The sequence below is a fragment of the Ursus arctos genome, unplaced genomic scaffold (genome assembly GCF_023065955.2).
Source record: "Ursus arctos isolate Adak ecotype North America unplaced genomic scaffold, UrsArc2.0 scaffold_24, whole genome shotgun sequence".
NCBI classification, from domain to species: Eukaryota; Metazoa; Chordata; class Mammalia; order Carnivora; family Ursidae; genus Ursus; species Ursus arctos.
Window position 1 is genome coordinate 31,365,366 of NW_026622919.1, and position 19,328 is coordinate 31,384,693.

At 38.5% G+C, this 19,328-nt stretch overlaps 2 protein-coding genes across 2 annotated transcripts in view; both read right to left on the reverse strand.

Annotated features, from left to right (window-relative positions):
* The window catches only part of RNF43 (ring finger protein 43), a 62,718-nt gene extending 55,674 nt beyond the window's left edge, over window positions 1–7,044 (reverse strand). Inside the window, exon 1 of the mRNA XM_026517439.4 lies at window positions 4,738–7,044. Within this exon, the coding sequence (XP_026373224.1) occupies window positions 4,738–4,989 (252 nt within the window). The 5' untranslated portion in view covers window positions 4,990–7,044. The remainder of the gene's footprint in view (window positions 1–4,737) is intronic.
* Window positions 7,045–11,351: 4,307 nt separating this feature from the next.
* The window catches only part of HSF5 (heat shock transcription factor 5), a 40,881-nt gene continuing 32,904 nt past the window's right edge, over window positions 11,352–19,328 (reverse strand). The window contains exon 6 of the mRNA XM_026517442.4: window positions 11,352–11,571. Within this exon, the coding sequence (XP_026373227.1) occupies window positions 11,501–11,571 (71 nt within the window). The 3' untranslated portion in view covers window positions 11,352–11,500. The remainder of the gene's footprint in view (window positions 11,572–19,328) is intronic.

Consider the following 19,328-nt stretch of genomic DNA (forward strand, 5'->3'; position numbering starts at 1 on the left):
CCCTTTACTGTAAAAACCAAAGAAAAGTCTACCCCCAGAATCAGCTAAATAGCCCAATAGGTGTAATAGCCAGAGGTACAGTTCATTTATTGCCTCCTATTAACCACAGCGATTTATGAATTTGAATTTACAAAATATTTGCTGGATTTCCACAAGAAATAAAGAACTATTACGTGCACAAAGCTGTTTGATGGGTGCTTACAAAAGAGGTATCTTCTTAACTTGAAAAATTATCGTTAAACATATTTTGTAGCTTCCTTCTCTCCTCTGGGCGCCAGGCTTCTAACAACAAAGCCAAGTCAAGAGAGCCTCTGAGCTGGGACTGAAGAAGGCAAGCACCTAAGACTGTTAGTGCACACAGCAAAACTATGTCTGATAGTGTACTTCTGACTCCGTTCCAAAGTCAATTATAAATTAATTGGATTTTCTGCACCTCCATTAATATAAATAACTGAGGGTTGACTGTGCCTTGAATATTTATACTTCTTTTAAAGGCAGCCTCAAAACAAAATCCCAAAACTTTGAAATCTCTGCTTCCAAGGAGCTCCAACTTGTGCAAAGCAATGCATATGCTATTTCAAAATTTATGATGTCAGTTTCCTGTATTAGATAACTTACCACGGTCTGTTATAAAATCAATAGAAAGATAATGAAAGTTATTACATAAAAAGGTAGATACTGATTAAATCAACATTCTGATTTACAAATATCTTTGCAAATGAAACACAAATGAAAGAAACAGAAGGAAGACAGAGATCATTAGAAATCAGCAGGATATTGGGTATTCTGGGTCAACCTCAGAAAACAGTACTCATCATTTTCATTCCTTTCTAGTCTGGAAATAAATGAATCATGTATACAAAACCCACACTGGTGTTCTGTTCATCTGTGGCATTCTTTGATATACAGAATTTTAGAGCTGGAAAAGCTTGGGCTCTAGGGTTCAAGTTCCAACTGTGCCACCTACTAGCCACATGACCTTGGCAGATAATAACACTTTGAGTCTCAGTGTCCTTATCTGTAAAATGTGAAGAATAAAAGTATTGTACTTTTCTCGCAAAGTTCTTTTGAGGATGCAATGAGCTAATATATGTAAAGTGAACAGCACAAGTTTGCAATGCACTATTATATTTGAATCTCTCATTTTTATAGACGGGGAATCTAAAGCCTAGAAAGGTAAAAACCATTTTGTCCCAAATCACCCAACTACACAGTTACAGAGTCAGAGCTAAAAGTCGAGCCCCTTGAGTCACAGTGTAGTTACTTTGTCAACTACAGTTTGCTAAAGCATTATCTCTCTGGCTTTGGCCAAAACTTTAATTATAAATATTTCTCTCCCTCCAAAAATAATTCATTTCAGGCCCTGACTACAAATAAAGCAAAAATGCGAAGATAAGGACAGCTCCGCGTTGACTAGTAGGTAAATCAAGGGGCAAGCAGAGACATTGCGCAAGGGGGAATTTGTCCAGGAGGTGTGCACTGCTAGTGGCCAGATGCTAAACCACCACAGTTGCCACTGTAGGTCTGAAGCCTCAGGACAGTACATTCTAATCTCGATCATAACTTTATCCTAGAGTCTAAGAAAATCCAGGACAACCCGCTGAGCAGGAAGAGTGTGACAGTCAAAGAACTGTTGACCTCTCTTGTGCTACGCTACAATCCTCTCGCTCTTTTGCGTCGACAAAAAAGATTGATTTTGAGTTGTCCTTCTGAGTGACATTTATAAATAAGGAACAAGACTTGAAAAAGAAAATAGGACTGTAATCATTTATAGAAGTGGTAGCAACAATATTAACAGAAATAATAGAAACAAACCTTGACGAGAGGTAAATAGGCCAGAAAACTGGACAGTTAGACAATGCATAAGCTCTACCACATTTTCCACCTACAGTGGCATAAACCAGGAGAAAAAAATACATTCAAATGAAAAACAGAAACAGTAAGAAGTTATAATCACTATCATTTGTCCTTTTTATCAGACACAGACAAGGAATTAGGAGATCCGGAAAGTTTCCGTGACATGGATTAATTGAACAAAATGTAAAGAGATGTCAGATTTTCTGAAACTCTATGGGAATTTCAGAAACCACAACAAGGTTACTATTTTTTTTTAAATCACTGTTCTTGTACCTTTACATTTCCCAATGCAGAGCATCCCCAATTTTACAAAGGCCTGACATCTTTGGAGACAATCAAACTTAACAGGCAGCTAGAATAATTCTTGGACGGAAGGATACAGAGAATTATCTAAAATTCCTCAAAGCCAATAGAGAAGACTGCCTTTGGATCTGTGACCCCAGGGTACAGCTATCTATCAAGCAAGCTGAAGTGCAGCAAAGCACGACTCTGGGAGATAGAAACTTCAGTTACATGGAAGGCTTGGTTAACCACAGTTGAGTAAACCTGAGCTGCAGTGTAATCTGATAAGGAACAAACAGCATGGATTCTAGAAGTGTAAACCATGTGTTCCTAACACACTAGAGCTCTTTGAAAGAATTAATCAAATAGCAGATAAAGAAGAACTGGTGCATATCATCCAAAAGGCTGTTTTTGTATTTTTAAAATAAAGTCTCTCCTAAAACTTTGGTAACTATTGTGGATTAAAATTTGATTAATAGACAATAAACCAGGACCAATACTGGAGGTATCCAGGGATTAAGACTAGGTTAGTGTACAAATTTATTGATGACCTAAAAGAAGCTTATGTGAACAGAAAAAAGTGAAGAAAGACTAAAAATTGCCAATGATGCAAACCACCATATAATAAGACATGAAAGCCCTTGGTAAATAATAGATACAATGAAATTCCCTCTTCACAAAGTAAAGAAACAACATTTTTAAAAAGTTAATGGCTAAAAAGAAAAAAAAAAAAAAGAATTGGCAGCATTTACCAGAGTAAGAAAAAGGGTAGAATAAGCAAAGATATGATAAAGATTGGTAAAATAATGAATGCAAACAGAATGCCAGCTAGTCTCTGTTATATGCCTTTTTCTTTCTGAATACACAGAGCTTTATGATAACAGAAGACAACACATTTAAAATACAAGGGACACTATTTTATGAAGCATATAATTAACCCACTGAACGTGCTGCCACAGGACATTAATAAGACACAAAGCTTAGTACGGCTCCCAAAGGCCTCAGAGATATCAAAATACGGTTTTATAGTAAAATTACTTATGGAGAAAAATGAAAATGGAGCAAAAACCTCATGCTTCATGGCATCAGCTAGGCAAGGTCAGGAAGAAAGTTTCCTTTCCAGTTACAATCAAAACGATTTGTGATTTCAACTTTTAAATATTCCTAATTCCATCCTAGAGTTCAGATTAAATGAGTAGACTTTAATCCAAAAATTCTTTTGCCATTTTTTCCAGATACATTCTTTTTGCCTGTTTATTTTTCTGAATAGCCAAGTCCTCCATATCATCAAATTCTTCTCCCACTTCATTTATCCCAGTTTCAAAATATTGCCTAAAATGTGACCATGAAGAACCACAAAATCATACACATAAAAATGCATGTTTGGAAGAGTTCTATAATTTGTTAAACTTTCTCACCTTTTTTAAGTGGACAAAAATTTGAATTCATACAATACTTTGGTTCTGTCCACATCACGCGATTAAAATCTGAGGCTAGGTATGAAGTAATCATATTTAATAAGATTTTAACCTATGCCCAAGAGCTACAACAAGAAGTGACCTTTTACAATATGAATTTTAATCAATAAGGAACATAATTCTATGGAATAAGAAACTAGAATGCCACAGTAAAAAAGTACAGCCCTTTGGGCTCTATCTTCACCATGGGGAATGAGCAACTCATCTGTGAAAAGCTATGGCCCCAGTCAGTTCATAAATTCCATACATAAAGAATAGGCTATGAATGAATTATCGACAAAATTCACAGCCTGAAAGCCCAAGAAACTGTGCCTGAAAAGCTTCGTGGGTCAATAAAAAAAAAAACAGATGTTAAATTAAAATTCCTTCAAAAATAAAATTATGTGTAGACAAGACCAAAGGAGGCAAGTTTACACCTTGTGTCCATTTTGTAATGCAGTCCTCTCCATTTTGGGCTTAGCAATAGGGTGCTACACGTGGTATAAAGCCAGCCGTAGCATTCAAGCTTGACTGAATTTTAAAAGTGACACAGTGATCAAATACGCTCCAAGGACATTCTAGAATTTCAGGGTGCTGCTGACCATTGTAACTTCCTCACGATTGTATGGTAACAGATGGTAACTAGACTTATTGTGGTCATCACTTTGTAATGCATACACTATCAAATTATGTTGTACACCTGAAACTAAATAATGTTATACACCAGTCTTCAATAAAAAAAATAATCAACCGTTTCAGTGTTCACTTCAAATTTAAACAGAATATAAAGTACGATCCTCATGTCAATTAAATACAAGTCCATATATTTCATCTACCAAAAAATAGTGTCCAGAATACGTCACTTGCAAAGGATGGCCTTATTACGTGGATCTAAAATGGCAATGTAATGTCAGAGTTAAAAATAACCAGATGATCTTCTAAAATGTGGAATTTTCTATGCTTCTTCTTTAGCATAAAATAAGGATTTGTTTTAGAACGCCAATAAGGCAGTATCCTTAAAAGACTAAACAAACAGAAAACTAAACAGCAGAAGCTCTTGTATGGTATTTGGTTTGAGAGACAAAAGAAGAAAGGCATAGTTCGAACAGATGGGAAGTGAAATATAATAAATTATCCTTACCTGCATTAATTTTCCTTCTGCTGGAGTTATTTCAGCAACACCAGCAAAAACACCTTCCAAAGTGAGATTCAGTTTTCCTGTGGGGTCCATTTTCAAGGGGATCACTTTGATAATAGCTTTCTGCTCCGCGGATCTTTCCGACTCCACCGCTGCTGCCGGGACCAGTCCTGTGCGTGCGAAGCCTGCCTGCAGGGTGGCCATCAGCAGCCAGGGCCAGAGGGCAGCCGGCTGCAGCTGGTGGCCACCACTCATGCTACCAGCCGCAGCAACGCGCTCCAGCCACGCATACTGCTTCCACCAGCCAGCTCCAGATGCAGCTTCTCAGAGCCAGACAAATGGAGGGAAAGAACTGATGCTTCAGTTTCTGAAAGCCAAGTCGTAGTGTTGGCCCTTCCTTTCTTTAAATGAGTATATTTCCAAGAACAGGTGGCACTCCTGCTCTGGCAGGGCAGACGGTGTTTTCAGCCCACTTCTGCTGCAGGTCTGTCATTTTCTCCCATCTTCACTGTGATTAGGAAAGATCTCACCACTTCTCTTTGGAATTTCCAACTTTGCTTGAGGTGGAATGTCACATTCTGAATCTTTATTATGTCAGTTCACTTGGTGCTGGTCTTCCATATGCATCAAGTTGCTGAACCACTAAACCCGATGTTAATGAACAAAACAAGGCAAAGTAAGTAACGAAGGCCATGCGTCGAAGGTGAGAGTGAAAAACGCCAGCTCGGAAAATGAGGAGTTGGTCCGTTTTAAGCCGCAAAGTTTGTCAATGGTAAAAGACTAAAGATCACAGGGGGGAAAAGTGTGTGTTTTTTTTTAATGGAGAAGGAAAGGGTACGATACTTCAGGCCACACCTTGAGAGATGTCCAGAGATGCTATAACATGTATTCATAAAAGTTTCCACATTAAACTGTATTTCAGTGTAACCAAAGTTCTAGGCCCATTGCATTTATAATATACTTTTCATGAAGTTAAATATGCTATCATTTTTAATGTTCTATCTAAGTTTGCCCATAAATTAGATGCTAATTTATGTCTTCACAGATTACAGGATAATCCTGAGTATCACTGCCTTTTCCAATTTTCAGAATTAGAAGAGTATTTGAAAAGGTTAGCTTTCCAATTATTTTTCCCAGTTAAATGATATTTCTATCTTTATTTTCCGTTCTGTCTTAGGGATTCCAGCTTTTATGCTCCTGCTTGAGAATGCCAAGCGCTTGGATTTCCCATGAGATGTTTTTGGAAACTACTTTATTATCCAGATCTTATAATCTGTAATTTTCTACGTTCTTAAGTAAAACAAAGGACTATTCCTAACACGTTTTCAAATTCCTTGAGGGGGTGGGGAATATAAGATAGGGGGAGTAGGGAGGTGATTAGTCTACAGGCTCTAAGTAGAACATCCTAAAAAAGTAAAAATAAGCCTGAGTAGAGTAGATCTCTGCTATTTCTAGGCACAGCTGAGAATTTGGGTCTTTGTACAAACAAAATCTTAGTTCCAAGATATTAAAAATGTGCACCCTTAAGTAAATATAAATGCACTTCAACCACAAAGCCCGCCGTGTTCAGAGGTCAAATTAAAAAAAATCTTATAAAGTCTTCGGAATAAGTGCTGAAAAGCCAAGCAACTGAACATGAACCTGTTATATAGATACTTCTCTTTTGCTGAGGCAGAGGGAGAAAAATAAGAATTTCAAAAGAAATCTGCAAACCTGTTGCGCTGTCGGGCCCACCGGAATCCACGGGGGTGAAACAAATTCAATTATGCTTTTATAGGTCCTGCTCAAAAAAAGGTTTCAACTGCTTAACCAAGTACAGCTCATTCTTCCACCTTCTTACTCTGCAACCAGACCAGGGGCCCCACACTGCAGGTAGGTGCCGAGAAATTCCGCAGCCTGAAAAAATAATCCATGCAGGTCAAAGGCAAACATTGACTCCAGGCTTAGAGCTACTGTTCCCAAGAACTCTAAAAAGCACTTATAGAGGATCCAAAATCATTTCTGAAATCTCCTTTCTAACAAAAGTTCTTTTTCTCCCCGAACAGCGTATAAAATGATCAAATCTTGAGAGAGAAAAGGAGCAAAGGAGCAAATACATCAGCAACAATTCACTACCAGGAACACAGAAAATCCCAGAGGGAGAAAGCAGTATCTCTGAATCATGGATGGGCTTGGAAAGTTCGGAAAGATTCGAGTGCTTCCCTTCCAGAAAGACAATTCTGGATCAACTCCCTAGAGGAGGAAGCCTGTGGTTTGTAATTGGTGTTCTAGCTCTGACTCCCTCCCCTGGGACTGCAATCACGCTCTCTACCTGCTGACACAAAGTGAGGGTGGAGCAGCTAAAGGCCCCCACCCCCGCCCTCCCACCCCCGACCCGCCCCTCCTCCTGGCGAGCTGCTAGGGCTAGGGCTGGAGTGCGCGCACACTTACTGAGCCAGGCACGTTCTTCTGCTCTCTCTGCTCTCTCAGCTCCTCTACTCCCTCTATTGAGCCACAGCCAAACTGCACCCAATTCAAGGCTCAGTCACTTTCTCTAGGTAAGCAAGCTACGAGTAAATCAAGTCCACTCAAACAGATATCTAAGCAGCTTCTGCACCCAAGAGAACATACATGGTGGTATGAGGAAAGAAAGAGAATAAAATGATGAAAACCCAGAACATGAAAGAGCAGACACAAGATTTTTTGCAAATATGAGTTCAGAAGGGTTTCTGCTCTTTTTGGGTTTTAGTGTCTATAAACAGCACGATGCTAGAATAGTGATCCAGTGCTGTGGTCCTTATTGCTGTCTCAAGTCTGCTACCCCGGCAAGAACCCTGTCCGTTTCACACATAGTTTTTCTTCAGCTTTTGCTTATTTAAATTCAGTAGCTCTTTTCTAAACTGTGCCTGTATGGAGCTTTTAGATCAGGGCGACACCAGAGGTCTGGAACCTGCTGTTTTCTTCTCACATCTTTGGAGAGTGAAATACTATGGATCACACCTGTGCCCTCAATGTAAGATTGCAAGTAAGTCTATGTCGTAAATATAAGCAAAGGGGTAAAATATATATGCTTCATGAGAAGCATGGAGGCAAAAGGAAAACCAATATTTGGCTAACTACCACAATCATGAACTATAACCCTTTTAGTTACCTTGTCATTAGAATGCAAAAATTTCTAATATTTAATGTTTCTAAAATTTGAATTTTCAGATTTACCAGATTATATTTGACTGTGTCCAGACATTTTATTTTTGACCTATCGCCAATAGTATCTCCAAACTGTACAAATGTACAGTGTGAACGTGGTTAACACTATCAAAGTGTACACTTAAATTGTTTTTACACTTAAATTTTAATTGTGGTCAGAAGCATAGAAGATTAAAAAGTGTTTTAATTGTACAAATGAGAGTATACAAATTGATCATCTGTAAAATGTGGATAACAATAATTGCATTGTAGGTTGGTTATAAAACTTAACTGATATAATGCCTCTGAAAGCAAAAAAGTATGAGTGCTTTCTCCACCTTGAGCATCTTTCCCCTAAAGAAGGTTTATGGGAATAGTTTTAGCATTTTAGGCCTAATAACTGACATAGAGCAGAGAAATAAGCTCTAAAATAAATTCTTAATTTAGCACGTTTTCTTTATTGGTTGGACCGTAAGAACATAATGCAAGTATAGACCTTTACAGCTCTTGTCAAAAGAATTTTTCTAAATCTTCTATGGTTTTATATTTTTTTATTTTGTTTTATGTATATTGTGTAATAGTATACATAAATAATGCAAAATATACATCACCGTATATTTGATAGATGCAAAAACATCTGTAAACAAAAAGTGACCTACCTATGGACTTGCCTCAGCTGTTCCTGCTTGAAACTTGCAAAGGAGTTAAGAGAACTAAACAAACCTAAGAGTTAATATACACACTTAGTTGAAAGAAGGAAAAAAGTATAGATGTGGTTGCTCTCTCTTGAGAAACTCCAAGATCTAGGAATGATGATAATATGTATCATGAACCTGGGCATCCCATGAGATACTCAGGATCAAACCAAACAGCGCTATGTAGTTTATCTCACTGATATACTGTGCTTACTAGGTCACCAGAATTGACAAGCAAGAGAAATTATTCTCTGGCTTATCCCTCAGGGGTTGATATACCACAGCTTCCACAGAGACGTCATAAAGATGTCATTACTGTGGTAATGAAAGGCCCATCCATCTCACTGACACCTGCTACCTAATCTTACCCATGAGAATGACCATCTTTCAGGATCTATTTCCACATCTGGACTGACTAAAGTTACTGAAGACTATTCATCCTTTTACTTAAAAAACAGGTTTCTATAAACATGTCCAAGAACTGTCCTTATCCCTAATGGCATTTTAAAGATTCAATCTCTGTTCAATTGCAAATGAAAACAAAACAAAACAAAACAAAACAAAAACACGCTGACACTTCTTTTAAAGTTAGATTCTCTGAAAAAACAGAATGCATTCTCTTTTAAATTTTGCTATTATTAATAATAGTCATGACGACTGAGATTTCTATTGATCACCAATAAAATAGTAAAAACAAGTAAGACAAGTCCAGTTGAAACACTCACTTTATTGTTGACTGATTGAAATTTATCGTGCTTAAGGTGCTGAAATACTGAGGTGCTAGTCAGAAACCTTGTTAGTATGTGTCCGACCCTACTGGCTAATTCACACAAAGATTTTATTTTATCTTTTGCCATTTTTCCCAAGTCAGTGATGATAGCTTTAGTTGATAGGTAGCAGGCATGTGAGTATAGCAGGAGATCCAGCTCCTTAGTCTGTTGTATTCATATATAAAAAAGTTTGGAAAGCTGATAAAGGTATTTCATTAATTAAGCCTTAAAACCACTGAAACCAAATCCATGCCAAGGTTTCTGCTTGACACATGTTCCTCAAAAGATATTATTTCTCTCAACATATACGAAGCTAAAAAGGCGTATTAAGGGAAGGAATGTCACCTACACAGTTTATCAGCTTCTCAACATGACAGAGAAAAGGCAAAGTTCCTTCATTTGGAAATTGGGTCTCCTCTTCACACACTCTGCCAAAATACATAGTCTGGCCAAAAGATGGAGGAGGCTTGATAATTTGTTCATCTTTTAAACCTTGCTAATAAAGATGAATAAATGCCCACCACATGGACATCAACTAGTCTAATCAGATGGACCAAACACGTCACTTTTCAGAACCTACTTTCATATCTAAACTGAGTCACTGCACACCAATACAGAACTCATCCTTTTCCAAAAAACTACTATCTCTGTAACATTTCTATGGTTTGACATCATTGGGAAGGCACAATGCAATTTAAGAAATGAATTGTTACACCCACAAAGAGTAGCATAGTATTTATGTCGTATCACTAAGTGCCTTTTCTTTTTAATTAGTTTCGTATTCCTAGGCTTTCCTTTTGTTCCTGCAATTCTTATTAGGACAACTGAAACAGAATTCAATAAGAAAGTTCTAGCCGGTTTAAAAGACTTTAAAATCAGAACGTTCCTTGCTGTCATTGGATGAGCAAGTGAGGGATCAACCACAGAAAGAGGACACCCAAGATACCTCTCCTAAAAACCGGTCCCACAATCCTATTTGAATTTGGAATCCTACACAGGGGATAAAATAAAAATGTTATGGTCTATCCCACAATCCAAAATTCTTTCAGAAGCTTAAACCGGACATAAATTATTAAAAATGTCAGAGGTACAGCTTCTGTTAAATGACTACTAATCAGTTCTTCCCAAAATTGGCACACAATGTCTCATACGGATGAGAATTTATACATACTGAATATAAAAAGCTAAAGCAAGAAAAACGTCAAATCTCTTAATGTTTTTGTTCACACATTTTCCCCTTCAAAATAAATATCTTACACACGCATCCTTTATCCTTCTATCCTGCAATATTAATAAAAATATAAGGCTTTAAAACTTTTAAATCTACCAGCATTTATAAATATAATAAACCAGTTAAATACTTTTCTTTAGAAGATATTTAAATAAGTGGATATATAACAAAACCTTCTTACCATTTATGATAATGTATCATTAAAATTAAAGAAAGACATGAAAATAGAAGAATGCTCCCGTTAATATAAAAGAATCAGGGGCTGTTAAGTGTGATGGATGGTCCAAGTCCGGATGCCTTGCTTTTGAAACAGAATGCTGGGTTAGGAAGTAAGAGCATTTCCTGGTTAATCACTTAGAAAATTAGCTCTTTCTCAGAGTTTCTTCCCTGTAATTCCTGACCCATTTAGACCTGTGATCTTGGTGACCTCACATGCCTTTGTTTCTCACACAATCTTCTCTAAAAGGATCACACTGTGACTTGAAACAGATAGACTGAACTCCCCACTGGAGTTGTGCTGACTACGGGTTGAGAGTGGCAAGACAGCAAATCAGCGCACACACGCAGATTATTCTCCAGTACATGGATGCAGCAGTTTTTAGATGCTTCTTGACTGTAACAGAAGGCCAGGACTTTTCATTTGAAAGGGATCTGGGCAGCAAAAAAGAAAAAAAAAAAAAAAAAAGGCTGCTTGATGTTTAGTAGTTTGTCAAGGTAAATAATCTGAACAGCTGTAGTAAATACCAAAGTCCCAATTCTCAATTAACAAAATTCTCAATTAACAAAACAAAAATACTTTTTTTTTTCCTTAACAGAACTGAAAAAATCCCAACAGTGTGTCATGTGCAAGGCTAGTCTGCCTCCAGCTACAGCTAGTGCACAATGTCACATTTGTCATCCATTCCTCACTCTTTTAATTCTTCCTCCTTTGGAAAGTGCTCCTGCTTGCAGGCCACGTCCACCAGCAGATGAAGATCTAGAAAGAAAGAAAGGTTTGTTTACTCACTATTAGTTTCTCGGACTGTAGAGTTCGATAGATAAGTCTTCAGACAAGAAGAACAAGTTGCTCGTGTTTAAATGTAGAATTGGATCTAAAATTTTATTATCTCATCAGATTCTCAGTTTTTGGTCATTCCTGTACCTCTAAAGAACACAGGTGCAGCCCAGTTGCTAACCCAATGAGACCAACAAAGCGTACAGTTTGTATCTTTTCAGTGATGTGGCTGAGCCTCTTTTCATTTCAACTGCCTTTTATTATCAGTGAAAATTTAAGGAAAAGTGTCAAAGGGATCAAAGTGAAATATACACACACAAATGAAAATTCCTTTCTTTGATTCTATAACAATGAGTGGGTGGGTGGCTCATGGGAATATAAAAAAGTCATGCCTTCAGAAATACAATGTTAAAATAAGTAGTCACTACTTTTCCAAAGTTGATTGACTCCATAAAATTTCCACTTACTGACAACACAGCTGCTCTCTTGTAGAAACACCTATCTGAACTGTCTGTAAAAAAGACACATACCCTTCATGGAAGTCAAGGGACAAAGAGGGTTGGTTCACCAAGAATGGAAAGAACTAGGGGCGCCTAGGTGGCGCAGTCGGTTAAGCATCTGACTCTTGGTTTCAGCTCAGGTTGTGATCTCTGGATCATGACCTCAGGGCTCCGCCTCCAGCTCTGAGCTCAGCGCAGAGCCTGCTTGGGTTTCTCTCTCCCTCTCCGGTACTAGATTTTGTGATACAAAAAACTAAGACCGTGTATAGAAGTAGAGCTAAAGAGCCTGAGTAACACGGGCAGAAGTAAAAAGATCCTAACGTGGCTGCTAGACTCAAGCTAATTAGTTTACAACTTCTAGAGCAATATACGTACATCTGGTTTATAACTTCTAGACCAGGGAGCACTTTCAGGTTTGTTTTGAAGCTTACGATTTTGCTGTAGTAGCGCCTGGGAATTAAACTAAACTATATAGCATGAGTCCTTATTTAATTCTAGACACAGATTTTTATCATTACATTTCTAGAACATAGCTTCTGTGGGATTGACCGACAGAGCGGGCAAGAGAGCTGATTCAATAAAATAATCCTACCACCATATTTGAGAAAATCTAGAAAGCATATGGAATAGTAACTAATTTTTGCCATACTTTGTAAAAGGGAGACCAGACACTAGGTGCAGGTGAACTCATCTGGTGAACTACACTACAACCTATCCATAAAGAACAAGTGATTTGGGGCGCCTGGGTGGCTCTGCCTTTGGCTCAGGTTATGATCCCAGGGTCCCCGGATCGAGCCCGCATCCCTGCTCAGAGGGGAGTCTGCTTGTCCCTCTCCCCCACTGCCCCCTGCTGGTGCTTTCTCTCTCTCTCTCTCTCTCTCTCTCTCTCTCACTCTTGAATAAATAAATAAAATAAATCTCAAATAAAATCTTAAAAAAAAAGAGCAAGCAATTTATCCAGATGAGCATCTTATTTATCACTTAAAACTCCCTTCTTGTACATCCATGATCACAGCAGCATTATTCACAATGGCCAAACGATGGAAGCAGTCCAAGCGCCCGAGGACGGATGAATGGATAAACAAAACGTGGTACATACATACAGTGGAATGTTAGTTAGCTTTAAAAAATTAGGAATTCTGACACATGCTACAACATGGTTGAGCCTTGAAGACATTATGCTAATTGAAATAAGTCAGTCACAAAAAGACAAATACTGTATAATTCCACTTACACGAGTACCCAGAGCAGTCAAAGTTATGGAGAGAGAAAGCGGCATGGTAGCTGCCACGGGCTGCAGGCGATTATGGGAGTTACTGAAAATGGACACAGTTTCAGTTTAGGAAGATGAAAAAAGTTCTGGAGATGGATGGTGGTGACGGTAGTGCAACAATGTGAATGTACTTTAATCCACTGAACTGTACAAAATGGTTAACGTGCGAAATTTTGTGTTATGTATAATTTGCCACAAAACAGTGCTTCTTTACAGTCTATATAATAACAAAAAACCGTACTGTCTTTTATTTATGTAACATCTTTTTTTTCAAGTAGTTAAAATGCATTATCTTAAGGTCATTTAATTAATCCTGAGGAGTAAATTGGTGCCAGGAGCAGGAACCTCTGCTCTAAGCTATATGGTTAACAAGTAAAGCCAGTGGCTTCTCAACCTTGTGCCACACTGGAATCACCTGCGGATCTTTTAAAAAATACTGAGGCCTAGGGCTCCTACCGCCAACATTCTGATTTAATCGGTGTGGGGTGCTACCTAGGCATCGGGATATCTAACAGCTGACCAAAAGATGTAGGAATAACACCTAATTATGAACATTCTCTAAACACCTCAGCTCCGTATCAGAAGAACAGGCCATACGGTAATAGGACATAGTAAAGGTAAAGGCTAGTAAAGCCACTAGAGATTCCACATGGGCAGGCAGACTGAAGAATAGCACCGATAAGCCCTCTGTTTTTTTTTCCCCAGTGAACAAATATCACTGATATCACGCTTATTAAGACTTTATCATATTGGGGGCGCCTGGGTGGCTCAGCCGTTAAGCGTCTGCCTTCGGCTCAGGTCATGATCCCAGGGTCCTGGGATCGAACCCCGCATCAGGCTCCCTGCTCGGCGGGAAGCCTGCTTCTCCCTCTCACACTCCCCTTGCTTGTGTTCCCTCTCTCGCCGTCTCTCTCTGTCAAATAAATAAATAAAATCTTAAAAAAGGAAAAGACTTTATCACATTGATAGGTTCAAATGATGGAAAAGAATACACCAAAGACAGGCATGTTTAAAAAAGCAATGGTCTGTATGGCTCTATAACAGCCTCAGAATGAGTTATGTAAAGGAGTGTGCACAACAAACCCTCTTAACCTTAACGAGTGGGCTTTAAATTAGCATTTGGCACGCAGCTTCTAATAACTAGCACCTAAACATAGTAATTTTGTTAAAGTGAGCTTCCTTCATTAACAAAGCTGCCAGTCAAGGAGTCAAGAGTATAGAGACCAATAAAAATACAAAAAGACATAGACTAGCCTGGTGCTACTAGAGGTTTATATGACTTCATTTAGAAGAGAAGCTTGTGTACTCATCAGAGAAGGTAAGTATTTGGGGATTACAGGAGCTCAGCTGGTTGGAGAGCTGAAAGGCCTTGAGGGACAAGAGGCTGCATCTACTTGTTTGGGAATGTTAATTCCCACCGAGAGCACCCTCTAGGGTTTAGGGATTATTATCTTAATGAAGTCTCCTCCATAACCCAATAGCTACAAAATGGGAAGTCCTTTCTTTAGGAATGAATTGAACTTTGCTTGTAAACATTCACTTTCCCTTAACCAGAAAGTAAATATCCCATCAAAACAGGAGTATAGATTTTACCATAAGATTAATATTTGGCTATATCCAGTTTAGGGTGATATCATTACAGAAATTGGTGAAACATGACTGAATCTAATTTTCTTTACCCCTGGTATTTTTGATCCCAAACGTATTTCCTGAAGTTAACATGTGCTCAAAAAGCCTACACACAGCACGGCAATGACTGTGATTGACAATCTCCTTCTAACAACACACACATCTATTAAAGTCAATACAATCTGGATACTTAATCAACTTGAAGTCTCTTACTTGAAAAAAAAAAATTCAAAGAAAGCTTGAAATGTGAGAAGATGCTCCTACTTAAGCAGGGCAGACACATTTTCAAAATAATTCAGTTCCAGAAGGGCACTGAGAAATCCTGGAATACAGGATGCCCCTCTTCAATGGGATATTGAGCAACACAAAGACATTCCAACAGTCAATGTGAGAATCATAGTATTTCAGAATTTGGAGGCAAAGCAGTCTTTAGAGGTGAGTTCATGAAATTTCTTTATTTTTATCATAAATAATGTATTGTGGAAGTTGAAACTTTGTTGAGGGGAGATACTTCTAACGATAGTGACAGTTGAAATTTAAGTGATACTTTAGGAATTTTACATCTGGTTCCTATCATTACTACTTTAATCTTGGAGTTTAATATCAAAATAAAAAACATCTGGTCATCTATGAGAACTAAACTGAACACTAGCCGACTTTGAGGCCTCCTTAGTACCTCCTTACTCTCTTAAGTAAGAGAGCTTCTCTGCTCATCAAGACTCAGAAGCTAAGGACAAAACTTTCTAATACAGGTGCAATAGACTAAATGTTTATCTCCCTGAAATTCATAGGCTGAAACCTAACCCCAGTGTGATGGTGTTAGAAAGCGGGAACTTGGGGAGGTCAATAGGTCATGAAGTGGAACTTTATGAATGATATCAGTGCCCCTGTAAGAGATCCCAGAGAGCTCCCTCATCCCTTCAGCCCTGGGAGAGACAGCAGGAAGATGGCCGTCTATGAACCAGACAGCAGGCTCCCACCAGACACTGAATTTACTGTGCCTTGATCTTGGGCTTCCCAGCCTCCAGAACTGTGAGGAATACATTTCTGTTGTTCATAAGCTAGCTACTCTGTAGTGTTTCTGTTATAGCAACCTAAACAGAATAAGCCACAGAGGAGGCAAACTTGTTCTGTAAAGAGCCAGACAGTAAACATCTTTGGCTTTGTGGGCCCTATGGCCTCAATTACAACTGCTCAGCTCTGCTGTTGTAGTGTGAAAGCAGTCACAGACAATACATAAATGAATGGGTGTGGCTGTGTGTTCCAATTAAACTTTATTTATTACAGACACTGAAATCGGAATTTCATATCATTTTTACGTGACATGAAATATTTTTCTTTTGGTTTTCCTCCAGCCATTTAAAATGTAAAAGCCATCTTAGCTTGCAGGCCATATAAAAAAACAGGCAGTGTGCTAGATTTGGTTCACAGGCTACAGTTTACTAACTTGTAGCACTCACTAGGGCTATAATCAAGAGAGATTGAAACAGAACAGAAGATTTCATCAAATAGAATATTGTTGTAATAGTTGTAAAAAAATTATCTTTTCCACAAGAAGATATACAAATGGCCAAGAAGCATATGAAGAGATGTTCAACATCACTAATCATTAGGGAAATGCAATCAAAACCACAATGAGAAAACACTTCACACCTACTAGGATGGATGTAACAATAATAAAAATAATGGCTGTAACAATAATAAAAAGTGGAAAATAACAAGTGTTAATGAGGATATGGAAAAATAGGAACCCTTGTACATCGCTGTAGGCAATATAAAATGGTGCAGCTGTTATGGAAAATAGTTTGGCCAATAGTTAAACACAGAATTACCATATGACCCAGCAATTCCACCCCTAGGTATATACCCAAAAGACTTGTAAACAGATACTCAAATACCTGTACACGTAATGTTCACAGCAGCACTATTCACAATAGCTGAAAGGTAGAAACAGCTCAAACGTCCATCAGCAGATGAATAGATAAATGAATTGTGGCATATACATATGATACAATATTATTTCACCATAAAAAGAAAGTTCTGATACAAATGCTACAATTTGGATGAACCTTGAAAACATTATGCTAAGTAAAATAAGCCAGACACAAAAGGTCACATATTGCATTATTTCATTTATATGAAATATCCCAGAAGAGATAAATCCATAGAGACAGAACACAGATTGGTGGCTGCCAAGGGCGTAGGGTAAGAGGCAATGAAAATAACTGCTTAAGGAATATGGGGTTTTCCTTTGGAGTGATGAAAATGTTTGGGAGCTAGATAGAGGTAAAGGTTGCACAGTATTGTTACTATACTAAATGCCACTGAACTCTGCACTTTAAAATGGGTAATCTTATGTTTCGTGAATTTTATCCAAAAATGTATATTTTCCTATTAATTTGAAATGACCAGACAAAAAGACAGGGGAAGCAGAAAATGGCTACAAGAAGTGAAATTCATAACCAAACATTCCTCGGTTTTAAATGTCAGAGCATAATAACAAGATATGAAATGGCATCTTAGTAAGATAGACACGATTCTTGGTACCAGAAGAATAGAACTGTAGAGGACGCTACAGTGTCCCTGTCGTACCGAGCGTGGTCCAAGCCGAAGGCATTGTTCAGTAAGTACTTGTTAAAAGAAACCTGAGGGGTGGTTTGACTCCTCATATGTTTAAGACTTATCTTTTGGTGGCTAATTAAAAGATTGCTCAGAGAGACAGAAAGTAGAATAGTGGTTTCCAGTGGCTGGGGGTGAGGAGGACTAGGGAGTTATTGTTTAACGAGTACAGAGTTTCAGTTTTGCAAAATGAAAAGAGCTCTAGAGACAGATGGTTGTGATGGCAGCAGCACAATGTGAATGTGCTTAATGCCACTGAAGTATACACTTAAAAATGGTTAGGATGGTAAACTGTAGGGTATGTATATTTGACCACAATTTTTTTAAAAGACTGCTTTTTTCCAAGGATTTTTTAAATCTTACATCAGTAAGAGTGGGGAAAAAAGCAATTCATTCGCTAACAAACACTGAGTGCCACAGCTAACCCCTAGGTGCTGAGGATACAGCAAGTAACAAAATGAGTCCTTGCCCTCATGGAACTAACCATCAAGGGGGAGAAAAAGAATAAACAGAAGATGTCAAATAGTGATAAGTCCTATAAAAGAAAACCAAAAAGGGATAAAAAGTAGAGACTGAGGGAGGGCAGGACATGGGGAATAGGGTGCTATTTCAGATAGCACGGCCAGGAAGATTTCTATGATGAGCTGGCATTGGAGGAGAGAACTGAATGAAATAAAGGAGCCAGCCCTGTAAATGTCTGGGTGAAGCACATTTCAGGCACAGAGAACAGCAAGTGTGAAGGCAAGAACGTGCCAGGTGTGTTCAAAGACTAGTGAAGAGACTGCTGTGGCTGGAAGAGATGAGGGGACGCGAGGTGGGAGAAGATGAAGTCAGAGCAGTTGCCATGAGCCAAATCACTCAGCATCTTGCAGACCATAGTAAGTAAGGATTTTTAGAGTTTATTCTAAATGTGATGGAAAACCACTGGAAAAATTTAAACAGGGAAAGAATTAATGTTTTAAAGGGATGATTCTGCTGTGTGAAGAAAAGGCTTTAGGGGCCAGCAATGGAGCAGGAAGACCGGTTAAGAAGCTACCGCAATCATCTAGGCAAGAGATGGTAGTGCTCGGACCATGGTGATAGCTTGCAAGGGTGAGGAGAAATGGTCAGATTCCGGATCTACACTGATGTCAAGCTGACAGAAGTTGCTGATGGGATGGATGTGAGAGAAGAGAGTCAAGATTTTTGGCTGACTAGAGGTGACTAGAGGTACTACTTCCTAAAATTAGTAAAATTGGGGAAAGGATGGAATATTCTAAGCTTGGAACACCTGTGAGACATCCAAACAAAGATGTAGCATAGGCAATAACGTATGCAAGTCTGGAGTTCAGAGGATTGAGACTTCAGATATAAATTTAGGAGCCATCACTATAAAGATGATAATAAAAGCAATGAGATTGGTTGGGATTACCTAGGAACTGACGAAGAAGAGAAGAGGCCCAAGAATTGAGCTCTGGGACTCATCAATAATTAGAAGTCAGGAAAGACAAAGAAAAGTCAGTAAAAGAAACTACGGAGTGGCCAGGAAGGTGAAGGAAAACCAGGAACGGGTGATACTGCAGAAGCCAAGCAAAGAAAGTACTTCAGGAAGGGTGAAGTGGTCTGTTCCAATGCCACTGAGGCCTAGTAAAATGGGGACTGAGAACCTGATAACATGGCAGTCAATGGAAACCTTGACAAGAGCAGTTTCATCTGAGTAACAGGAATGAAAGCCCAAA